At 44.5% G+C, this 22,756-nt stretch overlaps 1 protein-coding gene across 2 annotated transcripts in view; it reads right to left on the bottom strand.

The window, feature by feature from the left end:
- The window catches only part of KLF7 (Kruppel like factor 7), an 84,018-nt gene that overhangs the window by 24,962 nt on the left and 36,300 nt on the right, over positions 1-22,756 (bottom strand). Inside the window, exon 2 of one of the 2 annotated variants that reach the window (XM_045853241.1) lies at positions 18,419-19,049. In XM_045853241.1, the coding sequence (XP_045709197.1) occupies positions 18,419-19,049 (631 nt within the window). The remainder of the gene's footprint in view (positions 1-18,418; positions 19,050-22,756) is intronic. The other variant, XM_045853251.1, reaches the window with a different exon arrangement.

The following is a 22,756-nucleotide window of genomic DNA, read 5'->3' as shown; positions in this document are numbered from 1 at the left end:
CCTGAGACTAAAAAAACCAGGGGTGTGACCAACAACTCACTCTTCCTGCCCCGGGTTCCACGCTCTTGTCTTTAGCTTATGCAACAGTGTTATTCGTTACGGGACCTCAGTAGGGGGTAGGCAGTTAATTTTCCTCAGAGGAGACTGATAACCACAAATTCATGTTACCAGCATGTTTCCATTTCATTCCCTTCACTTTCTCAAAAATCACCTGTGTCCCCTGACACAGCCCTAGAGACACAAACCCGAGGTGGAAACCCCTGAGGCCAACTGCAAAGCCAGGACCTCACTCCTCACTCCTCGGAGGCTGCCTGCAGGCCCTGCAGGGCGGAAGGGTGGAGTGAAGAGGGCTCAGCATTCAGCTATGTCCGCAAACTCCTTAGCAGGGGTGAGAGGTTCTTCATCCTCTGCCACGTCGTCACCCACGCCTCACCCAGAAACTGGCAAAGAGGAAGATCTGGGGGGTGTGTCCTAATGGAGAGAGAGACGTGATGGGGCTGAGCAATCAGGCAGGGGCCAGACCGCTTGAGGGCCCGCTCGGTCCAATCTGATTTCACATATGGCTCCTGAGCACTTGAAATGTGAGCCATCCAATCCGGGATGTGCTCCAAGTATCAAACACACGCCAGGTTTCAAAGACTTGGGGAAAAAAAGGATGTAAAATAGTTCATTAATCATTGTTTATATTGATTACAAGTTGAAATGGGAAGTTTGGATATATTGAGTTAAATAAAAGCCTAATATTAAAATGATTGAATTAGCACAACCAATTACTCTTTAAATAAAGCTTCTAGAACATTCAAAATTGCACGCGTGGCTGACAGTATGTGTCTCCACTGCACCGTGTCCTTAGGGGACCACACTTAAGAAGAATGTGGACTTTGTCCGAAGAGCAATGGAAGCCACTGCAAGATTTTAGACAGAGGCATAACATGACTGGACTTAAAGTTGACAGATGTCATTCAGGCTACCAAATGAGGAGTGGGCTGCAGAGGGAAGTGAGCTGATGTGAGGAGACCCTCCAGGAGATTCTACCACAGTCTGGGAGAGACAAGACAGCGGCTGGAGCAGTGGTGGTGCTGCTCCCAGCATCAGGGATGGAGAGGAGTGAGCAGATACAAAACACAGAACGCGGTGCCAACGGGATATGGAAATGGATGGAATAAGGGGGAAATAAAAGGGTATGTATCAGGGGTGCCTCCCAGGGTTCTGTTATGAAGCGTGGGTGGTCATTCAGCCCCACCCTCCCCTTCAGTAATTAGACATCCAGGTAGAACTGGTCCACCAGGTTACCCTGGGTCACGGTGGAGCTCCTCCGGAAGGGGCATAAATCATGGATGCTCTGGGTACTTTGGAACTAGTGCGTGCTGTTCCAAAGTGCTCTCCTTCTGAAGAGCTCCCAGAACAAGTAATTCAAGATTCTGCCAAGACAAGAAACACTTAGGAAAGCTGTCGGAAACGATGAGGGTAATTGCTGCTAAGGCCAGGAAACGGGTGGAAAGCACAGCAGACGGGATGGGCCGTGGTGGAAGCAGGGAGGAAGAAGGTCTCGCTCCTGAGCCCCGTCCTGGCTTCCTTCCTGGGGAATTCCAGCAAAATATCGCAGGAGGCTCCAAACACTCGGGAGTCAGACCCGAACTGATGAGCTGCCTACCCTTGGGCTTTTCTAGGCTTCCGTTTCCTGCTGCCAAGGACAGGGAAAATCACCGCCCGGCCTCCGCCTGGGGAGGGCTCAGGACGATGACACAGGTACGGGACCAGTCTGCCCCAAACTTGGACAGGGACTGCTCTCCCTCTCCCCACCTCTCTCCTTTACTCCAGAAAGGGGCAGCAGGTGTGCATAACCCTGCCACCCTCCAGCTGCCTCACCTCTCTCCGGGAAAAACACGCCCATTGCAAGAAAAGCCAGGCCGGCTGTTTCAGCAGTAACAGCCTCTGCTGCGGGGACACGGGTGGAACGCTCCTTCTAGGACACGCATTATCATGAATAATTAAAGCGAAGCACAGCTTATTAAAATAAACGAACAAAGGGTGCCTCTGACATAGCAGCCACTTTTTAATGTTTTTTTTTCCTGGTTGTTTTAGGAGAACATTTTTTCTCAGTTACAGCTCCTTCCAGTTTGATCATCTTCAGGAGCCTCCCTATCAATTTGGATAAATTAGCAAGCTTCTCCTCCGTATGGAGCCGCAGCCATAAATCACCAATATGAGTGTGTGTAAAATTATATAGCATGGGCCCAGTGTAATAATAAACACATTTATATTTTATAACTGCTGTTTTCTCCACCTTCGAGCCGGCTCACTGCCGGGGCCCCGGGGACCCGCCAGCGCTCCCCACCCGCCGGGGTTCAGCCGGCTTGCTTTGTGGGCGGGTTTTCCTGCCCCCTCTGTTCAGACCACTATCTGCCAAACGCCAGCCGGCTCCTCTTTGTGCTGCGGCGGGCGAGGAATCATTCCCGCTCGGGGCCCTCAGTGCAGCACAGCAGAGACACAAATCAGCAGGTGACCTTTCAAACCGTGGCAAAACGGGCCCTTGACCCAGAGACCTCCAAACTTCAGTGGTTTCACTGTCTAAATCAGCCAACTGAAAAGAACTCTGTTTGCACAATGTGATTGTGTTTACACAAAGATTTAACGCCTCAATAGAGCAAAAGCTGCTCAGTTAATTTTAATTATTGCTTTATTCTTCTCACAACAGATTAAAAAAATGTTTAACAGTGAGCTCGTGGTAATTGATCCCATAAGCTTTGTGCCTATGGTCCTCCCAGCTCACGCGATGACAGCAGTGGGAGAGATGTATGAAAGGTTTCCTTTAGCTGCAAGGATTCTTTCCAGTCCCTGCCTTTGCTTATTAACCATTCTCTATGGAGAAGATGGACGCCAAGGAAAACCACAGAGAAACTTCAAGGTCTGCCTGTGGGAGGGGGCAAAAGACACACAGGTGGGTTGGAAAGCTCTCTAAATGCTTAGTGGCAAATCCTAAGCAAGAGAAAGGAGAATATGAAATGGGAGTGGGGTCCTACCAGTCACAACGGCTTATTACCATCATTCCTTTGGCAGGTAGAATAAATAAAAGGGGGAAGTAAATCTGAAAATACAAAGATGCACAGGAACGCAAGATTGGACAAAGAAACCAATCTGCTGTTGGGAGGCAAACAAGCCTCCGAAAAGCAGAGCCCTTAGCAGTCATGTGTGTTATTCCTTGTACCTTCCAGGAATTTGTCTTTTGGCGTTAACATCTTTCCTGCCCTCGGATCTCTGGAAGAGGATGCAAACGCCCATGGCTGGGAGGTTCCTGTCGATCCCGCAGGCAGAACGTTAGTCAGAGAGCGGCTCCTCGCCACAGGCTCGTGTGAGCACGGAGCAGCGAGGGCTGCACACGGCAGCCGCGTCTTCCCCTGAGTCTGGGGCCTCTGCTCGCACGGGGATTTGTGATTCGGGTTTCAGGCAAGTGTTTTTCTCTGAAGACATTTAGCACATCCATATAAGTGAGACAAAAGGGGGGATAAAACAGGACTCTCTTCAACTACACGTTTATCATATGAATGAAAATAGAATTACAAGTGATTTGTTCCAAGTCCCCTAGAAAAACTCTGATTTGCCTAAGACAACAATGTGCGACTCACACACCAACATCCACCTGCCCACAGCTTCCCCCAACTACTTCTCTAAGGCACCTCCGTGTGGGTTTTCCAGCTGAGTGACAAAAGAGGACTCCAAAGAGAAGTTGCCCTTTATAATTTCTCTCCAAAAACATTCTAAACTATGCAGTTCACTGGTAATGCGATATCATTCTGAGAATCAATACCTTGCATTTGTTTGCATCTTCAAAACTAGCTTGCATTCTTAAAATAGAAAAAAAAATCAACTAAGACCAAGGATTCTTAAGTTCAATCAAAACAGAATATATATATGACAGTCATTCCATTTTCTTAGCTATTCTGAATTTGTTGTCACATTGGACAAGTAATAACTCACACGTTACTTAGCATATGTGTGAAATAAGTAGGATGGCAAATATTAAGCAATTTATTCTGCTGAACCACAAATACAGCTAAGTTCAGTTCTATCCTGTTTTAACTTAGCACTGCCCCCCACCCCTAAAAAACAGCTGATTTCTAAAGGAAATTCTGTTGAATGGGGTAGGCTCTACCGTTTGGCAGAGAAACCTTGGGGGGGAATCATTCTGAGCCTCAGTTTTCTCACCTGTAAAATGGGAATAATGAGAATATTTTTTTTTCCACATAGGTAGGTGGGGGCTAAACGAAATGAGAGACGTGAAAGCAGCTGGTAAGCTATACAGGGCAGTAGAGGTGGTGTTGTCACTGCTTGCTTACTTGCATAAAGCCATCATGTGGAGGCACCCATTCCAGGCCTGATACTCAATTGCTTCTCCTTCCCAAAGCCGATCTGAGTAGGAGTGCCTCAGCCTACCCTTTCTTTAGCACATCTGCTCTGGGGGAGCTGACGAAACAACCTTCGCCACGCCCGGTCATCAAGATCGACATTACTAATTCCCTATAGGACCTCAAACTAAGGTCCGACAACAACTGGGATCCAAAACAGGGCACTTACCATGACCCCAGGAGGCCAGCTCACTAATCGCAACCTTTCCAAGCGGTAGGGGATAAGCTAATCTGTGTGAAAGACACAGATGTCACGTACTCCCTACAGCCACACTGACATGTATGAGAAGAATAATGTCAGCAGTATTATCTCCAAACAGCTAGGACAATGCCCCACAATTATAATAGCATATTGTCCATTGTATCTGGGGATGACATGTCTGACAATGTTATTTTCTATGCATGTGAATGTGGCTGAAAGGGCCAATGCATAATTCACATCTCCTGACAAATGCAAGCATAAAGTACGCGTCCATTAGAGGATGCCATTTAAATCCTTTTACCTGAGAGATTGCCTTTCTCCCTGGAACCAGAATAGTGAATGAAAGGAAGTGCACTGAAGTGCCACATACTTCAATCCAGTTTTCCCAATAAAAGTTCTATTTTCTGCCTGAAAACACTTATCCTCAGTCTTATTTCTGCCCTAAGAGTCAACCTCCTTTCTGATAGGAAACAACTGTTCTTATTCGGGGAGGTTGCTGTCCAGGAGAGGACAGGTAGGAAATGATCGTTAGTGTCTGGTCAGCTGGGCCCATTTCCTGGCTAAAAGCCTCCCTCTCACTTACCAGCCTGGCAGCTCCTGGGATCCAAACCCCTGCCTCAGCAGAATGTCTCAGTGGCACAGGTCAGGAGCCTACGCCGAGGGGGGGGGGGTACATGGGCTGAGGAGGGAGTACATGGGCCGAGGGGGGAGTACATGGGCCAAGGGGGGAGTACATGGGCCGGTGACCAGCCGCACTGTCTTGCATCTAGAAAGCGGAGCCGCTGGCAGAGGTGGGGAGACTGCCCTCTCATCACGGGGGATTCTAAGTCCCGACAGAAGTAATAGATTACGCAATTTTTATATTTAGTCAATTTTGAAAAGATCATAAGAAGGAAGGCAAGACCTGTTCGGGGTTCTTAAAAGAGCGAGGGTGGATTTTGCTGGCGGTGCAGCGTAACCCAAAGAGAAAACGTGGAGGGCAGCCAAGGCTGCGCTGGGCCAGCGTTCCTCCACCTCCGCACCGCTGACATTTGCGGCCGAGGACTGTGGTGGGGGCTGGCCTGCGCGCTGTCGGATGTTAACAGCATCCCAGCCCTCCACTTACCAGATGCCAGTAGCAAACTCCGCCCTCCCCCAAGATGTGACAACCCAAAAATGTCTCCAGACATCGGCAAATGTCTCCAAGGGGCAAAATCGGCCCAGGTTGAGATTTGCTGCATTAGGCAACTAATGATCTCACCTCTGGGGAGATCGGTGGGGCTAAAAGCTTTCCCCTCGCACAGATTGGCCTCTTTAGTCATTGAGAGAAGGCCTCAATACCTGCCTCGACCATTTGTGTGACTTTCATGTTCCTGCCGGAACCTCATCAGCCTCACAAGTTCCGGAAGGGTCAGAAAGGCCCAAGGACGTGGGTCAGCTCCTGGGGCAAGCAGGCAGCCCCATGAGGGGTGAGCGCAGGGCGTCCCACCTAAGGGCTGAGGGGCCGAATCCAAGGCCACTGCTGCCCGCAGAAGAGGCACCTTTGTCTGGTTTGCACAAAGGCATACCTGCTGGGCAGCCAGCAGACACCAGATATCTCTTCCCCAGCTTTGTCAACTGCTCCACCTCATGCAAGAGATGGTTGCTTTGTGTGGAGAGAAGAATTAGCAAAGCAGGTTTCTGCCACAAAGGTGAATCTTAATGTTGAAGCAGCTCGATGAGTATCTCCTTCCCTCAAGCCTCAAAGTGTGCCTGCGCTCCCACTATCTCTCTAAACATGGAGACGTCTAAAGAGCAGAGATATGCCCACCCAGGAACGCAGAAAGAGAGGAAGCTCAGGAGTGGGTACCAGTGTCATTCACCGCTGAGGCTAACCATGACTGCTTCAGCCTTTTCAAAGACCCCTGCCCTGAGTTCCCCAGGTCCTACCGGAGCCAGAATGCAGGCACATAACCACAGCCGAGGGACGGTTGAAAAGTGGTGGGCAACACAGACACCAGGGACTTCTCTGGACTTTTCACCCCAGGTGCTGCTTCAGTCAGCAAGGGACAGTCCGTAATAACACAGGGAAAACTGTTATTCTGACAATCTGCCACTAACAAAGACTAAACACCGAAACAATCAAAACCAGCTCCTCCCAAAGACAATATAAAACTTGTCAAGCAATGAAGGGAATGTTCTGAGTTATGATAGCTCCTCATAACTAAATGGCTAAGTCTTTTAATAAACCAATACTTCTGAGTGATTAACAACGAGTCCTCTCGATAAAAATAGCAGATACAGGACTATATCTGCTCCATAGTTATCCTCTGATAATAAGGTTTCCTTTTGCAATTTGATCGTTACCAGCTAGCTGGTTTCCTTAAGATCTATGGAACACTGCAATATTCTCTCCATCATCCCAGCCTCATCTGAGGCCTTTGATCTGTTTTAAGAATACTTGGAGCAGCAATGATTCCACAGAGGCTGATCTGGTCTTAGAGTGGCAGGGCCTACTGCTCAGAATGGAGGTCCTCCTGCTTCACGTTCCGCCGAGGATGGTAGGTCTCATCAGTAGGGGAAACCGGAACCAGCCATTAGCGTCAAGTAAGAGTTGCCTTTGTGCACCATTGCTGTGCGTAGTCATACAACATGCTCTGAGTTTTCTCAATAAAACAGCTCGTTCCCAGGGGGATGGAGTCGCCTCTTTAAGGAGCCCCAATTTACATACATTTCTCAACTATTTAAAGTGAAACCCTCTTGAAGCATCACTTCACTTCTAAAGAATCTTTCTCCCTACGCTTTCAGTGAAAATGTCAATATTGATGAAATGGAAACCTCTACTTAAATAGGAGATACAACTATATGGAAAGTAATTACGCTTGTTTAAATCACAGAACTGGTTTTAGATGTATTTTGTGCCACATTTGTTTCTATAAGGAAAGAAAATGAGGTGTGCAAAACATGCATTATTTCTACGTAAGTACAATGTATCACCAGAACGTACTTGAGACGTATGCTGTGCGCACGGCTGGAATGAAATCTATAATGCAAATTCATGGGCCTAGGAGCTTCCCCTTGCTCCTTCTAAATGAATACGACATTTGGGAAAATCTCATAATCACTTTCAGTCCATTTTATTTCTTACTTTAAACTTGTCTGATATCAAGAAGAATGGCTACAAAGGAATTTGGACCATTTAAGAGATAAAGTGGCACTATTCTTAATATGTTAAAATGCTGTCTTGTTAATAAGTTAATAATTTTAATGTCTGTACAAATTCTGTCATGCCCATATCAAATTTAGATGTGTAATAATTTTCGAGTTCCTTCTTAAGAAGACCAAATCCACCATTTAAGTAATAAGTCTTCAAATGCCTTGTTTCTTTTGAGCCATATTCAAAAGGTACGCAGAGAAAAGACACTTCCAAGATTCTAATGTGTTTTCATAGCTGAAAGATTTAGTTGAGAAAGCAGGATGAGGGGACGCAGGTGCCAGACATTGTGTAGAATTTGCACTTATGCTCCATTAATTGCCAGCATATCTTTCCTTCCCTTTTCCTTCCCCTCCCCCCCATTAAATCCCTCTGGAAAACAGCAGAGCAGCAGGCCCAGACTGGTACCCAGCAGCAACACCAGAAGCAGAAGTAGCCAATTAGCCTCCAGAACACAAAGGGGAGGGGGAAATGATGCAGTTACCTAGCAACCAGAAAGAGCAGAAACAGCTGTGTAGCAGGCCCAGGCTGGTACCCAGGCAGAAACAGGATAGCCAATTAGCACACTGTATTTAATGCTGATGTGGTTTCCTAGTAACAGGCTGTACAAGTCTGTCTGTTGCATTTCTCCCTCCCTTCCTCACATTTTCCTCAATCATGCACAGTATTACTATTTGCCCTAATTACTGTTTCTCCACTGCTTCAAGCGGCCATTATTTTGTCCCCAGAGAAATTGGAAGAACTCAGAAAAAAAATCTTCTGTAATGACAGTATTTAGTTCCAAATTCAGATTAGTTGTAAGCTTGGAGACACTAAACAACAACAAAGAATGAAAAAAAAAACCCACACAAAAAACAAAAAAGCCGGCAGACTGCTTTCTGCCTAAATTTCTAAGTAGTCTATGGTAACTTTTCTACATGCTAGAATTTACATGTGGGTGAGGCAAAAAAAAATTAATAATGCATACTGTCATTTTGCTGTTCACTGCATTTTCGAATAGGCTGAATCCTGTGTACTTGAATTTATTCATATTGATTTTCTGACACTCCCTGCTGAACACAAGGAACATAAAATGTCTTATTACCAATACCAGAGAAGGAAGATGTACCTTTTGTTGCTCCTTTTAAAACACCAATACTTGTTTCAATAGGCTCATGACCAATTGAGGATTCAATATGAAGAATCATAATTTCCTTTCTACAGCAGGAGTTGAGTACAGGTGATTCAAACATCGTACTAGAAGTTTGTAATCACACTAGTGAATTCCAGTGAGGCAAGATTAAATCACATACACACGCAAAATTAAGACAGACAACTTTAAACAGGACTGCTGCACAGCTATCCTAAAATATTTCCTACTGTATCTTGCCACTCTTGTATATACTAAAATACATACCAGGCTCAACCTTCTTCTTGGGTTCTATTCATCAGGGTACAGATTATATCATTCTACCTGAGACCCCCTAGAACCTGTCTCACCAAACTGGCTTTAGTACTGGAACAATCTCTAGTCCTTCTCACAAAACTGCCTTCTTGCAAAAACAGCAAAGGCTCTAGAGCACCAATTTCAAACTTTTCATCTCATGACATATATAAATTAATTACTAAAATTCTGCAGCATGCCAAAAAAATATATATTTTGCTGATCTGGCAAAAAAACAGGTATGATTTTTATTCATCCATACCAGACAACTATTGTTGTGTTGGCTGTTGTCATTTTTTTAATTTGACAGTCTAAGGGAAAAGAGGTCAGTGCCCCTGACTAAATAGTCAGGTATTGAATGTTTTAATAATTCTTGCAGCACACGGGTTGAAAATCGCTGCTCTAGAGAAAGACATCACACACTGTAACACACCTGACTGGGCGACACTCTACCATGGAGGAAAAGAACTTTCTCAGCAGAGGGTGGCTTCCGGCTTCCTGCTCCCAACAAAAGGACTGACAGCTTTTCATCAACTTTTGCTCACCAAGTGAAGCGGCTGAAACTATGCCATTCCAACAAACTTGGGATTCTTAAAAATTTTACATTGGCTGCCTGAAAATCCTATGTAAAGTACTGTTTTATGTGGCTGAATTCCATAAATTAAATGTCAGTTCTAGTAATGGGAAGAGGATACGCTCTGAAGGTAGAAATGACAACAACAAAAAAACCTCAGTTATATTTTAGGATACCAGATGAGTGGTCTATAATATAAATTTACTTCAAATTTAAAATTCATAACCTTTGAAGGAAAACATGTATAGTCCCAAAAGGAAGGGTGTCAGCCACGTAGGCCTGGTTTGGGACAAAGCTGGCCCTAGGTTCCATAAGGAACTGGCAATGGGGCATCCTGGTCTCTCATTTCTTTTTTTCTTCTTTTTTTAAAGATTTTATTTATTTTTTATTTATTTTTAGAGAGGGAAGGGAGGGAAAAAGAGAGAGAGAGAGAAACATCAATGTGTGGTTGCTAGGGGCTATGGCCTGCAACCCAGGCATGTGCCCTGACTAGGAATCGAACCTGCGGTGCTTTGGTTCGCAGCCCGCGCTCAGTCCACTGAGCTACGCCAGCCAGGGCGGTCTTCCATTTCTAAAAGCGTTAAGAGGTCCAATCCTGGTCAGTCCCCAAGTCAATAAGCACAAAAGATATAGAAGAAGGTAGGGTGAACAGAAACATGTGACAGACCAGGAAAAACGTATCCTGACTACAGGCACTCTTAAATAATTTAAGTAGCTTGACCTCCATTATACACGCTAGTCACGTCTTCACACTGGCGACTGAACACGGGAATGCGGCAGGAATGGGGAACGACGCCATCACCGGTTAGCCAAATAACCAGCACATTCAAAAGTCACTAACTTACGATTGCTGTGAATGGTCTTGCTTCTACTAACATTTAGCCTCACAGCTGCCATGACAATACATCAGTTTTTTAAGTGTTTGACCGAAGGTGCTCTTAAAAAATGTAGAACACCCTGCAGCAGGGGAGGGGAACAGGGCGGGAGTGGAGGTAGGGAATGCTGCTCTAGCTTCCAACACACCCCCAGCTTGTCTCCCTACTTGCTTGCGGATTCCTGAAATTCCATGAACAGTTCCCCACAACTGAACATTAAAAAAATAATAATGAAAGATTTCAGTGTTTTGCAATGGTTGATGGACGTGTACTCTACCAATCCTGTGTATGGCTACCAGATCCCTTCTGATGTAAAGGAGGCAGGAAGTGACTCGGCGCAGAAAAGCACCCGGTGTAAGGTGGGGCACGAGGGAGGAAGACACTGAGATGCCAGAAACAGGTTTGCCCAGAGCAATCCACTTCATCTCTGCTAGGGTGGGGACAGATCGAAACTGCCCGGTTGGAGAGACCCAGTCTCTCTCTGTCGGTACCCGAGTAGCCTGGCAGAGCTTTGAGTCCCATTACGAATGGGCCATGGTGAGTGGGATTCCCAATGAGTTCCATTCGCTTATCAGAACTAACCTCTCTACATGAAAAGTGTGTTTTCTCATGATCCATTTTCAAGGTTTTAGCTGGAATTTCTACTATATTCAAACTGGATGTTTTTTTTTCAAAGAAAAACACACTACTTTACAAATATTTTTTCTCTCCTTATATTTTAACGAATCTTTTAAAGAGAATTGTCCCAGTGTTTAAAAAGAGGTTTGGGGGGTTTTGTTTTTGCTTTTATTTTTACACATGACTTTCTTACACTCTTTTTTTCTCATTCAAACAGAACTACTCAATTACTATTTCAACTTCTGGAGACATAAGGGAAATATTGCCTACCACCGACGAATTTTTATACCATCGTACCTGCACTCTTTACAAAGCTCCATTGAACTTTCCTCACATCTCCCCATATATACAGGATGGCTGTGATCATCCTTGTCATTCACATTCTTATTATAACAGAAACGCGTCTGTACATTACCTACTTACTAAAGGGAACCGTTTTCTTTCAAGTTCATACTTGGTCTTCCCAATGTCATTCCTTCAATTGTCCAGACATCTCACAATCCTCCTCTCTATCAAACAGAGATGGCCCAACCTTTAAATCCTCAAATTTCTACAATTCTATTACTTCCACTGCCTTTTCTGAAATGAGATTTCTCGATTCTCTTCCTTCCTTCCTTCCTCCCACCCTCAATCCATCCTCTATCCTCTTTTGAGATCAGTTTCCAAATGTAATGACTTTATGAAAAATATATTTCAGGCTTTTCCATCAAAAAGCAAGGTCTTCAGAGACGGGGAAGGAACAGTGTCTCGTATGGCAGGTTTTCAATAAATAGTGTATGATGAAATATGTATTCATTTCTTGTTCTTACTTTGTCCTCCATTCTTACTTTAACATGTTTATTTACTGTGTGGCTACTAATTATCCCTTAAAAGGACATCCGGAATAGGCATCTCACAAAGCCCACATTTATTACCATATTATGATAAAATAAATGTGCTCGCTGTGTATATGCTGAGTGTAAGATATTCTGCCCAATATATGTTTGCCTAAATTTATCTTCATAAATGTGAAGAGCCAGCATATTGCTAAATTACCATGTGGTGAAACTTGAAGATTTCCTGAACCATAAAATTCTCCCATCGTTTCCCACCACCTCATTCACACTCCCTTTAACAAACTCTTCCTCTTAAATCTTGAATATGCTAAACCCAAGATATCAAACACTCCTATTAAACTCTCTCCACCTCGTGAACTGAACAGTTAACCCTTATTCTAGTTTCTATCCCATAATCGGGGTTTAATGAGTTTCTGCCTCAACACATGGATAAACATCAGCAGCCTTGTGTCTCAGAATATTAAAGGCCCTTTAATGTCTTAAAATTGCCCTATTTCAGTTGCTATTGTACAAAATCAAAGAATTCTTATCTATGGCACCAAGGAGGTTGAAAGTGGTCGATGGGCCCCCTAGAGTTCTAGACTGAGGTATTCAATTGTGTCCTGCTGATATGCCTGACCTTGAATTAGGGCTTCCATTTATATACATTAGTGTATTATCACATTGGCATCGTTTAAAAACATGCACAGAATCAATAAACACCCTGTCCAGAAAGAGAAAGGGGACTTATCTCGGAACCATCCGTGCTGCTGCTGACCACCGACAGGAGCCCCCACTCGCAGTTAACGAGCCTTAAGTGCCCCCATTCTCTAAGCTGCCTTTCCCCCCTCCTCTGCTGGCCCCCGTGGCACAGTGCCTGACAGCTACGGGCACTTGATACCTGTTTATGGAATGACTGAATGACAAAGTAAATAAGATGCAAGGTGATCTATCAAATAAGATTCAAGCCCAGGGGACAGGAGATATCAGTCGAGTTTTGATTCTGCCCACGGCAGGTTGTATAACCTGGGCTGAGACATTTTCAGATTTTTGATCCTCAGTTTCCTCTACATGTGATAACATTCACCCTTCTTATTTCATAGGTACAGAGTGTTAGCATTTGGCACTCAAATGAGTCCACTGGGACTGTTACAAGAAAGTCTCTCTTTAACACTTAGGTTTAAAAAACGGTTTAATAGTAATGACCACAATAATAGTAGCTATATTAGTAACAATAATGGGCTTGGAAACGGAAGACCATCCCTTTGCAATTTCCTTGTTCTGGGTCTTGGTCACTTGATGAGGCACTTTGCTTTAAAGACCCTCCCACCTTTTATCTATTTAGGAGACACTTAGAGTAGTTCTCATTGTCAATTTGTATTTAAAGTATATGTTTCTCATTTCCTCTTAATAATCGGTTATTAAGAAAAATATCTGTTTGACTTCTTTTCCTCTCATTAGTTAGCATAAAAGAGCTTGGACTGGAGCAACAGTGTTTTGTTCGAGTCCTGGCCCAGCCACTCAGGGACCATGTGAAACTGGACAAGTGGCTTGACCTGTCTGCGCCTCACTGTCCTCATTTATGAAATAGAAGGAGAACCTATGTCATTATATTAACACAAGAGTTAAAAGGATTAGTATTTGTAGAGGACTTCAAAAATGCACAGCAAGTGCTTTATACTATTTGTTGAGTAAGTTAAAGAAATATATTTCAAACTTTGAAGAACTTTCATTACATGTATAAAATAACCACTTTTGTTTGCCTCTGAAACACAACACCCACCTTTTTGTTTGTAATATATTGGGCCACCTTTTCATTTAAAAACAAACCATTTCCATAAACCCTAATTAAACTTAAGAGATTGTGCCCCATCTTGATCGATTATGACCTGCCCCAAAGCAGATATAAAATGCTAATTGCACGCTTAGATTACCTTCCCATCTGAAAATACCCTTTTCATCCTTCATCGCACGATCTATAATGTTCTCACCACCACCCATGGGTGAGAGTGAAGTAACCCCAGTCCCCAGAGAGAACCTTCCAATGAGCACGGGTGAGACCACGGCCTCTTTCCTCCTTCCTCCATGACCAGAGCCACCAACGATTTCACTGCCGCCCTTTGTCCTGACTGTACTAACATGACTCACTCTTATTAGTATAAATGTGAACATGCTTTTATATGAATTTCCATACTAGAAAAGTCTGCTCATTTAACACAAAGCATCATTTCAATCACAGGCGTTTTGCTTTTTATTCATCTGAGATGTGATCAAGAAGAAATGTGAAAAAGAACCTTTTTTTTTTTTGCACAGCATCTACTAACATTTTAACAAATTGATTTTTGCTAAAAAATGAGCATAATACATTGACTTTTAGAAAAATGAAAGTAAAGGTTTCTCCTGCATCAAAATATCAGAATGATTTAGCTGAGTCCAAGAAGATGATCATAATGGTTGAATCACCGAGAAAGAAAAACACATTCTACAGAGAGCAGAAAGAGAGGGGCAGAGAAAGGCCCGCGGCGGACGGCTCAGCTGCTGAAGGACACTTTCCCCTCGTGCCGGCACTAAGGGCTCTTCCCGATGAAGAAACCATATGTCCATTGTTATCTGCCTCCTTTCACTGAGATTCTGCTGCTTCACAATATTCCCTTTGTCCCAGGCCTGGCCTCATCTTTCTTCCACCGCCCCCGCCCCCTGGCTCCCCCATCCACACCTTCACCTCCTTGGGCAAACCAGTATTTGTGCCCTAGCTACCAACTTGAACATCTGCTACCTGGGAAAAAAAAAAAAAACACCTCATTGCCTAACATCCTCCAGAGCAAAAAGTTGAAAGGATTCAGCATCCTCAAAGAACAGCCCAAGGGGGTGGAGTGGGGGGAGCATACCTTTTCCAGCTCAGTAAATTCTAAATCCTGTCTATATAAAGACTGAGTGAAGAACACTTTAAAAACTCCTCCAATCTCACCTTGCCAACAAAGTACTGTCTTTCTTGTGCACAAAGACTTGCACATTGGACTTGACTTCATTTTTGCAACTGTCTCCTTTTCAACATATCAACACACAGAAGAGAGAGCATATATACAACTCTAGAGAACAAAATGCCAATATTTCTCCTGGATGGTTTTCTCATCCTTTTTTTTATTTCTGTCCCCAAACACTTCCTAACTGAAAAATACAGAAGTATTTTCACTGAATTAAAGTGAGCCTTGTGTTAAAATAGCTTGCTTGAGTCCAACCAGAACCCATTTTTTAACATTTTATTTCAGCATTCCTCAGCAGCTCTCCCCGTTCACTCACGTTTATCAGCAGACTCATCTCGAATTCCCATCACCATACACCTTTGCCCTCAAGCTTTTACCAGTCCATTTCCTTGATATGTCTGCACTTAATTTGGTTCCATCTTTCATGCTGCTTTCATTATTCTTAGTTCATCCACACCACATAAATTATCACCTTTGTTTTCAGTTCCCCATGTGCCCCATTCACACCAATTCCAAATAAATACTTCTGATTCTCATCCATTTAATCCAAATTAATTCATATTCCCTCCTTCCATCCTTCATTCCCATCTCTGCGTCCCTCCTGTCTGTTTCTCTTTTTTATAAGCACATACTTTCCCCTCCATGCTTGTCTCTGAGGATGCAAGGCGGCTGCTTCCTGTGTTGTCTGAGAAAAGCTCTGGTCTACATTCGTGTCGGCTTCAAAGGCCAAAGCCTGCATGTCCAGTCTCAGCCTCCACAACTGGTGTCGGTGAGCATCGTCACCCGCACACTGGAAGTGCAGGAGTGAGGACGGAGGGCTTCTTGCTTTTTGCTGGTATTTAACTTCGGCTAAGTGGCTTATTGCTAGTTTATATAGAGCTGGAAGCTGGGGGTGGTTTCCCATGAAAACATCACTGCTCAATATTTACAGCAATAGTAATAACTACAATGAATCCTACTGCTATCTTTTAATAAGTTCTTATAAGTATTTTGCATAGAGTTTCTCATTTAATGTTTGAAACAACCTAGGAGGTAAACACGATTGTCCCTGCTTTACAGATGAGGAAGATGGGGCTGCGTAAGGAGAAACAACTCACGCAGGTCACAAACCCAGGAGGCGGTAGAGCCAAAGCTCGAACCCAAGTCCACCTAACTAACCTAACCACAAAGCCCCGCTCCCAGTCACACCACAGTGCTGCCTTCCCAGCAACGCAGGGGGCCTGAGTGCCTTCCCCTCGGGGAGGAGTCTTTCCGCTTCAGCCCCCCAGATGTAAAGTGCTGAGACGTGCTGGGGAACATAACGAGCTCCACCTTGATAATCACTGAGTACACAAGTCCCCTCAAACAAAGCACCAAATAACACATCACCCCAAAAAGTGATCTTTCTGACATGACACATCTGTTGGGAAGAAGGGATAAGAAAAAGAAGAAAATGCTCTGAACTCCCCTCCCACCCCCCAGAAAGGAATCTCTGCTTCCCCAGAGCTGTCCAGCCACCATACTAGACAGGACATGGCCTGTCTTGGTGTCAATAATTCCGAAATGTGTCCATCACCATGAATTCTATACCCCTAATGAAACTCAACGTTCTCGCCTCATCCTGCTTTCTCTGCTTTCCTAGGGGGAGCGGGAGGCGAGGCGTGACTGCAGAAAGGAACACTGGAATGTCTTGTCATTACTTGACTTGTGGAATTGAGAAAGAAATGACCTTGAGGACAATACCACAGAAAAATAATGCTGACAATAGGAAACATTAGCCTTGGTGTGTGTGCAGTGGAGAACTTGAAGGCCAACTCTGATGGGAAACCATGAGTGGGACTCTGCACCTGAACCACAGGGCTCGAGAGTTGTCTTAGGAAACCTTCCCATGAACCGAGCAAGAGCCACGAGGGAAATGAAGTTCAGGGTAAGAGAAGCGCGTGCCTGAGTCCCGTGCTGAGAGGAAGCAATGTCAATGCTCACCCTCCCGTGGGAAGAACTTTGTGGCTCAAAACGGTCATTTCTTCTAGTCACATTACAAATCCCTACAGCAGGGAAGTTCTCCTGTCCTGAGCAAAGACACTTCACAGAACCCAGAACAGTAGAGCTGAAAGGGGCTTTAAGAGCCAGATTACATGACAGGTGTGGGCAATGAGGCCCAGTGAGGTAAAGGGGCACACTCAAGGTCACAGAGCTAGTTAGTGGCAGGATGGAAGCTAGAACCCAGGCTTTTCTGCTTTTCCAGCCCGTGAACTCTGCAATGCATGATTCCTTGGTGGCACAGTCCACCAACCGCCAGAGAGCACCAGAAAGATGAGTGGTGAGCCCCCACAGAACTCTTGTCGGACACCTTCTAGCTGAGATTCATCACCCACTTCTCTCCAACAATACTCTTGCTCTGCGGCTTATACTTCTGGAGTTTTCCCTATTCAGCTTGTACAGTGCAAGCAGCAGGAAATATGCTGTCGGGACTTGTTAAAAACCCACCAATGACAGTAATTGCTCCTAGGATGCTAACACCAAGAGGAGATGCCAGTCCTAAAGCTTCCATCTCAACGCAGAAAACAAAGACCAGTTTCAAGGAAAATGCCAATCTCAGCCTTTTCTCGGTAAACCCCACTCTTCCAAATCATCCCATCACTCCAAAGATCGATATGATTCCTGGGAGTCACTGCAGAAGTCCTGAGTAAAATATGCAGTACCCGTCGGTCCCCACCCCACACCTACCACACACATAGCCACGTAATCACTTCAGCAACTTCTCAGTAACAAGCTCATTAAAAAGCCATTCTGCCACCTCTCCATAAAGCATGCGCCAGAGAACAATGCAAAAGAGGAGATGCCAATTAATTATAGAATAATCACATCTAATGAACTTTGAAACCCTCCTGCTGTTGACGGCTTTGATGAAAAATCACGGATGCTGGGAAAAGAGTGAATGGGGACACCCCGGCTACCTTGTTTAACTGAATTCTTTTAGATGGACCTCCTCAGATCCCACTGCTGATCAGAACGGCAGAACTACACTCATGAAACAAGGAAAAGTGTCAGAAAGTGACAAGTGCAAGGATCACATGGGGCTGAGTCACACTACCAGAGCCCCGTTTACGCAACCTCAGAATCATTCGATCCTATGCTGTACAGGGTCAGCATTGCCTCTGAAAGGGTCTCACCAGCCAAACACGAGTTTGACATGAGTGACAAACCCATGTCCTGTGCTCAGGACCTCTGGAGATCCCCACCCAGGCCCTCCTGCCTTCCCATCACCTCCTGGTTGGCAGGGACGCCATGGAATAAAGAGAAGCCCTTCCCACCAGGAGGCTAAGGGAGGAAAAAGAAGAAACCACGTGCGGCCAACTTGTACCACTACCTGTGTGAGTCCTCTGGTGGGCCTTTAAGTGGGAGCTTTTTGTATAAACTTTCCGGCACCCGTTAAACTGACAGCGGTGAACCCTCTTCTTGTTTTCGGGGCATGCCTCAGCCCCCACCCCTCCTTGTTCACTGTCGCTCTGTCCGCTCTTAACTGTCCCGGTTGCCGCCACGGCTGCAGCTGCCGTTGCCACCCCTCCCACCTTTACTGAGCTGAGTGCGGCCTTCTTGGCCACCAGTTTCAACGTCACTGTGCCATCCACGGCTGAGAGAGTCTGTGAGGTTTTGACCAGATGGCGGCTGAGCTCAGGGGATGACGGGGGCGTTAATGAGGTCACTGCGTTGAGCTGGGCCTGGTTGACGGCTGTGTAGCTGTCTAGAGAAGAGCTGGTTGGCTGGAGACTGAGGCAGGTCTCAGATAGCAACTTGTCCCGAGAGAGCAAAATGTCCACTGCCGAGCTCTTCTCGCAGATGGCCGCTTCCACAGGGAGCAGCAGGGGGTCTAAGCGCCGGAAGCTCTCCTCAATGCACGGGGGAGGAGAAGCGTGGAGGAAACAGTCCAAGTCCTCGCCAAAGGTCTCCGAGATCCTCCTGGGCTCCGTCTGTAGGTAGCGTTCCAATTCAAGGCATGTCTGCAGAGGGGAGGGAGGGGGGAGAGAAACAGCTATCAGAGGCAAAGAATACCATGAGGCCACAAGATGACAGGCAGAGGAGGAAGATTCAGAAAGATACAGAGAATGGTTTCACGGCCCGTATCTGAAAGTCTCCTACTGGGAGGTGTGACCTTGTTATTGACTCCTTGAATACTCCTGAAGGGTTCATAAGGTCACATCATATGAGTGAGTTCAACCACTACACTTGATGTGAAACTAGAGGCCCAGGAGGGCTCTCTCGCACTATCCAGGTCCCAGAGAACATTCAAGGTTAAACTGATCTCCTGCCCCACAATCCAATTCAGCAGGTGAGATGCTCCAGGCTTCCCTAAGAGTTCCCACCTAAGCACGAAGCAGCAGAGTCAGACAAGGTCTCCACAGCAAGACAAGACTCCCCCTAGGCCAACTTTATTTCTCAAGTAGATGAGCAAATCACAAAACTAAGCCAATTTCCCAGCTTGCTCTGAAGAACAAACCACATCCCCCCGAACTAAGGGGCGACCTCAGGCACAAGCAGCCCACATCAAGTCCTGCCTGGAGCACGGATCCCTGCCCATCAGGAATGAACGCTGTCCTAAAAGAATACCTGTACAAGCCCCCCTGTTGTTCACAGTAAGTCATTCAAAACACAACTGCTACATATTTTGTGGCAAGGAGCACAAGTCCATTTTAATCAAACACAGCTATCTGACTTGTTAAAGATAAAACCCAATTTAACTTCAACATGAAGTTTTCAACCAGTAAAGAAACAGAGAAAAAGGAACCAGGAGGTCACAATTTCAACAAATCTTCATCCCTGGTGCATCTGAGTCTTTTGTAAGATGGTGGAAGCACTTTTATGGCAAAAGTGGATATTTAAATTTCTGGTTTAAAAGCTTTCCTCACTTAAAAATCCTACTCTTCCAGAACCTGGGAAAAAAACCATGGTGCTTACTTGCACCAGCTCAATTTGTTCTAACTTTTGAGCTTCAACAAAGAAATACTGATGGCAAATTTCAAATGTGACTAGCTCCTAATTCACTGCCTCTGTACAGCTTCTGTGTTTTCAACCAGTGTTCTGATTCTAGGCCTTTATTCTGTTAAGAATATATTTTAATGATAGACCTAGTTGTGTTGCATCTGTCAAGGATTTTATTGTGGTGACATTTCAAAAGATTGGTTTTTAAATCAGCCTTCTGGTAAAACTCTGCATTACTGAATTAGAAAAACAGACTTGTACCTATGAATCACCTTCGGGTCTCACTGTTGGTTTTTAATAGTATAAACTAATGACTAGTTCCAATCTTCATTCAACTCTCATGTCACAAGTGTTCATTCAACTACTGTCTTCACAGCAAGGTGCAGGGCTGCCTGCACATTAGGAGGAGAAGACAGTAAGAGATCCTTGAGATGCAGGGACAGAATAAGCAATTACAAGCTAAAAATGATGTAACTTTATGAAGCAAAGTGACAGCAAGTAACACAATAATAAAGTGTGCTGATAAGCTCTTAGGAGATGAATGGACAATGAATTCTACACTCTATAATGTGGAGGTATTAGCCAAGGAAAGCTTATTTGGAAAAGTAACTTTTAATTCTGCTTCACTTATTAAGTAACAGCTCTTGCTGAGTAGCTTCCCACCACTGCATGTTTGCAACGGGCAACACTACCACCTTCTCAGGTCTAAAAAATTGCACTGCCTATACTTGCCCCTTTTCTGAAGTCTATGCCTCAAAATTTCCCTTTCCTTTTCCCATCTCATTCATTGCTAGAAATTGTAATTTTCTTCTCTGCAGTATTAAAACCCTCAGTCTAAGCTCCAGGTAATTCACTTCTGAATTAAAGGATCTTACTCCTGAAACCTCCCTTAAACTTCTCCTTCTCTTTCTCTTTTTTAAAGATTTTATTTATTTATTTTTAGAGAGGGGAAGGAAGAGGGAAAGCGAGGGAGAGCAACATCAATGTGTGGTTGCCTCTCACATGCCCCCTCCTGGGGACCTGGCCAGCAACCCAGGCATGTGCCCTAGACTGAGAATCGAACTGGCGACCCTTTGGTTCTCAGGCTGAAGTAGGTGGCCCTCAATCCACTGACACACCAGCCAGGGCTCCCCTTCTCTTTTTAAGCTGTCACCTTCCAAGCACAGTGTCTGGCACCCAACAGGTACATAATGTCTATCAAACAAAGATAACATCAACTTTATACCATTACTTTAATCATTCTACTCTACTCCACATGACAAAAGCCAAATGCAGACACCCTATCCTGAACCAGACTGAGGCTGGCAATCCTGGAAATGACCACTAACCCGTGTCTTCTGGAACACAATTGTAGTGCTTCTTTAGTTTTGTCCAAACAGCAGAACCAGACTTTGGGGACACAGATACGGTCCAGGTAAAAACCAGCGGAGTCGTGGGGTATAAGCAGTCCTTGAGGCCGTTCTCCGCCTCACGTGCAAGTACTAGTTTACGCCCCCAGTCACCACTGTCTATAAATAGAGGTTTTACATGTTCTGTCCTTTTATGTGTTTTGTAGCTCAAAGATTTTAAAGTCACTAAAAACTTGCTGTGATTGTTACGAAGCTCTTATTTCCTTATATTCAGAGTTCTGAGGAACTGAAGATATTTAAGCATATTTACATACTCTCCTAGGAGAGTGTAAAAAATGTAAAAAATAACCTAGTCAGGGTGGCTGAGTTAGTTGGAGCATCATCCTGTACACCAAAATGTTGTGGGTTCGATTCCTGGTCAGGGCATATATCTAGGATGTGGGTTTAAGCCCCATCTGAGAGCCTGTAAGTTCAACTGACTGATGTTTCTCTTTCCCTTTCCTCTCTCTCCAAAATCAATAAACATCTTCAGGTGAATATTTAAAAATAATAGTAACAACCTATCCAGTATGCCCTAGTTTGAGTCCCAGGTGCACACGGGTCATACTAATGATCTAAGTATGAAGATACCTCCCATCACTAAAATCTGGGAAAGTCTGGACCGCTTAAGAGAAGCTGTCACTTGCAACCCCGATGAAGGACATTCTTATTCCATCTGAGAATTACAGAAGCATGAGTACCCATTAAGATGTGCTGAATAGCCCTATGAAATCATTGTGGAATAATTTTTGTCTTGAGAAAGCAACTTCTTGTAATACATGCTAGGGATAAAGCTTAGAGAAGATTCTGTCAATCAAAAACTCATCAAGAATGTTGAAGACTGAAATGTTAAGAATGAGGTGGGTTTTAATGTTAGATTATTTCCAAGCCAAAGAGAAAGTTTGTCTCCAATTTTTAAAATGATTACAAGAACTTTATTTTAAAAAAGAAAGAAATGCCTTATGATGTTTAATTAGATTTTGAGGTATCATTAGTTACACATAGATTTTAATACAACCACACAGAGGTATATATAGAAATAAATGTGTATATACATGTATGAGTCTCTCTCTCTCTCTCTCTACACACACACACACACACACACACACACACACACACACACACACAGTATAGCTCTGTCTATGGGAAGAATCTACAAGCAAAGATACTCCAGTAGCAATGAGCACCCCTGCCACAGAGGTCTTGGCTTCTAAATATCATTGTCCAATAAAGGAACCAGGACTCCTTGGAGAAATAGTTGATTCAAAGGCTGGGGCAAAGAATAGAAAAGAACCTAGAATATCTTGTGGTACCAGAAGGTAAGGAAGTGTGCTCATAAA

This window comes from Phyllostomus hastatus, unplaced genomic scaffold (genome assembly GCF_019186645.2).
Source record: "Phyllostomus hastatus isolate PE091 unplaced genomic scaffold, TTU_PhHast_1.1 phas_contig_137, whole genome shotgun sequence".
Classification (NCBI taxonomy): domain Eukaryota; kingdom Metazoa; phylum Chordata; class Mammalia; order Chiroptera; family Phyllostomidae; genus Phyllostomus; species Phyllostomus hastatus.
Note: the sequence above shows the minus strand (reverse complement) of the source record. Positions and strands in the feature narration are given on the sequence as shown.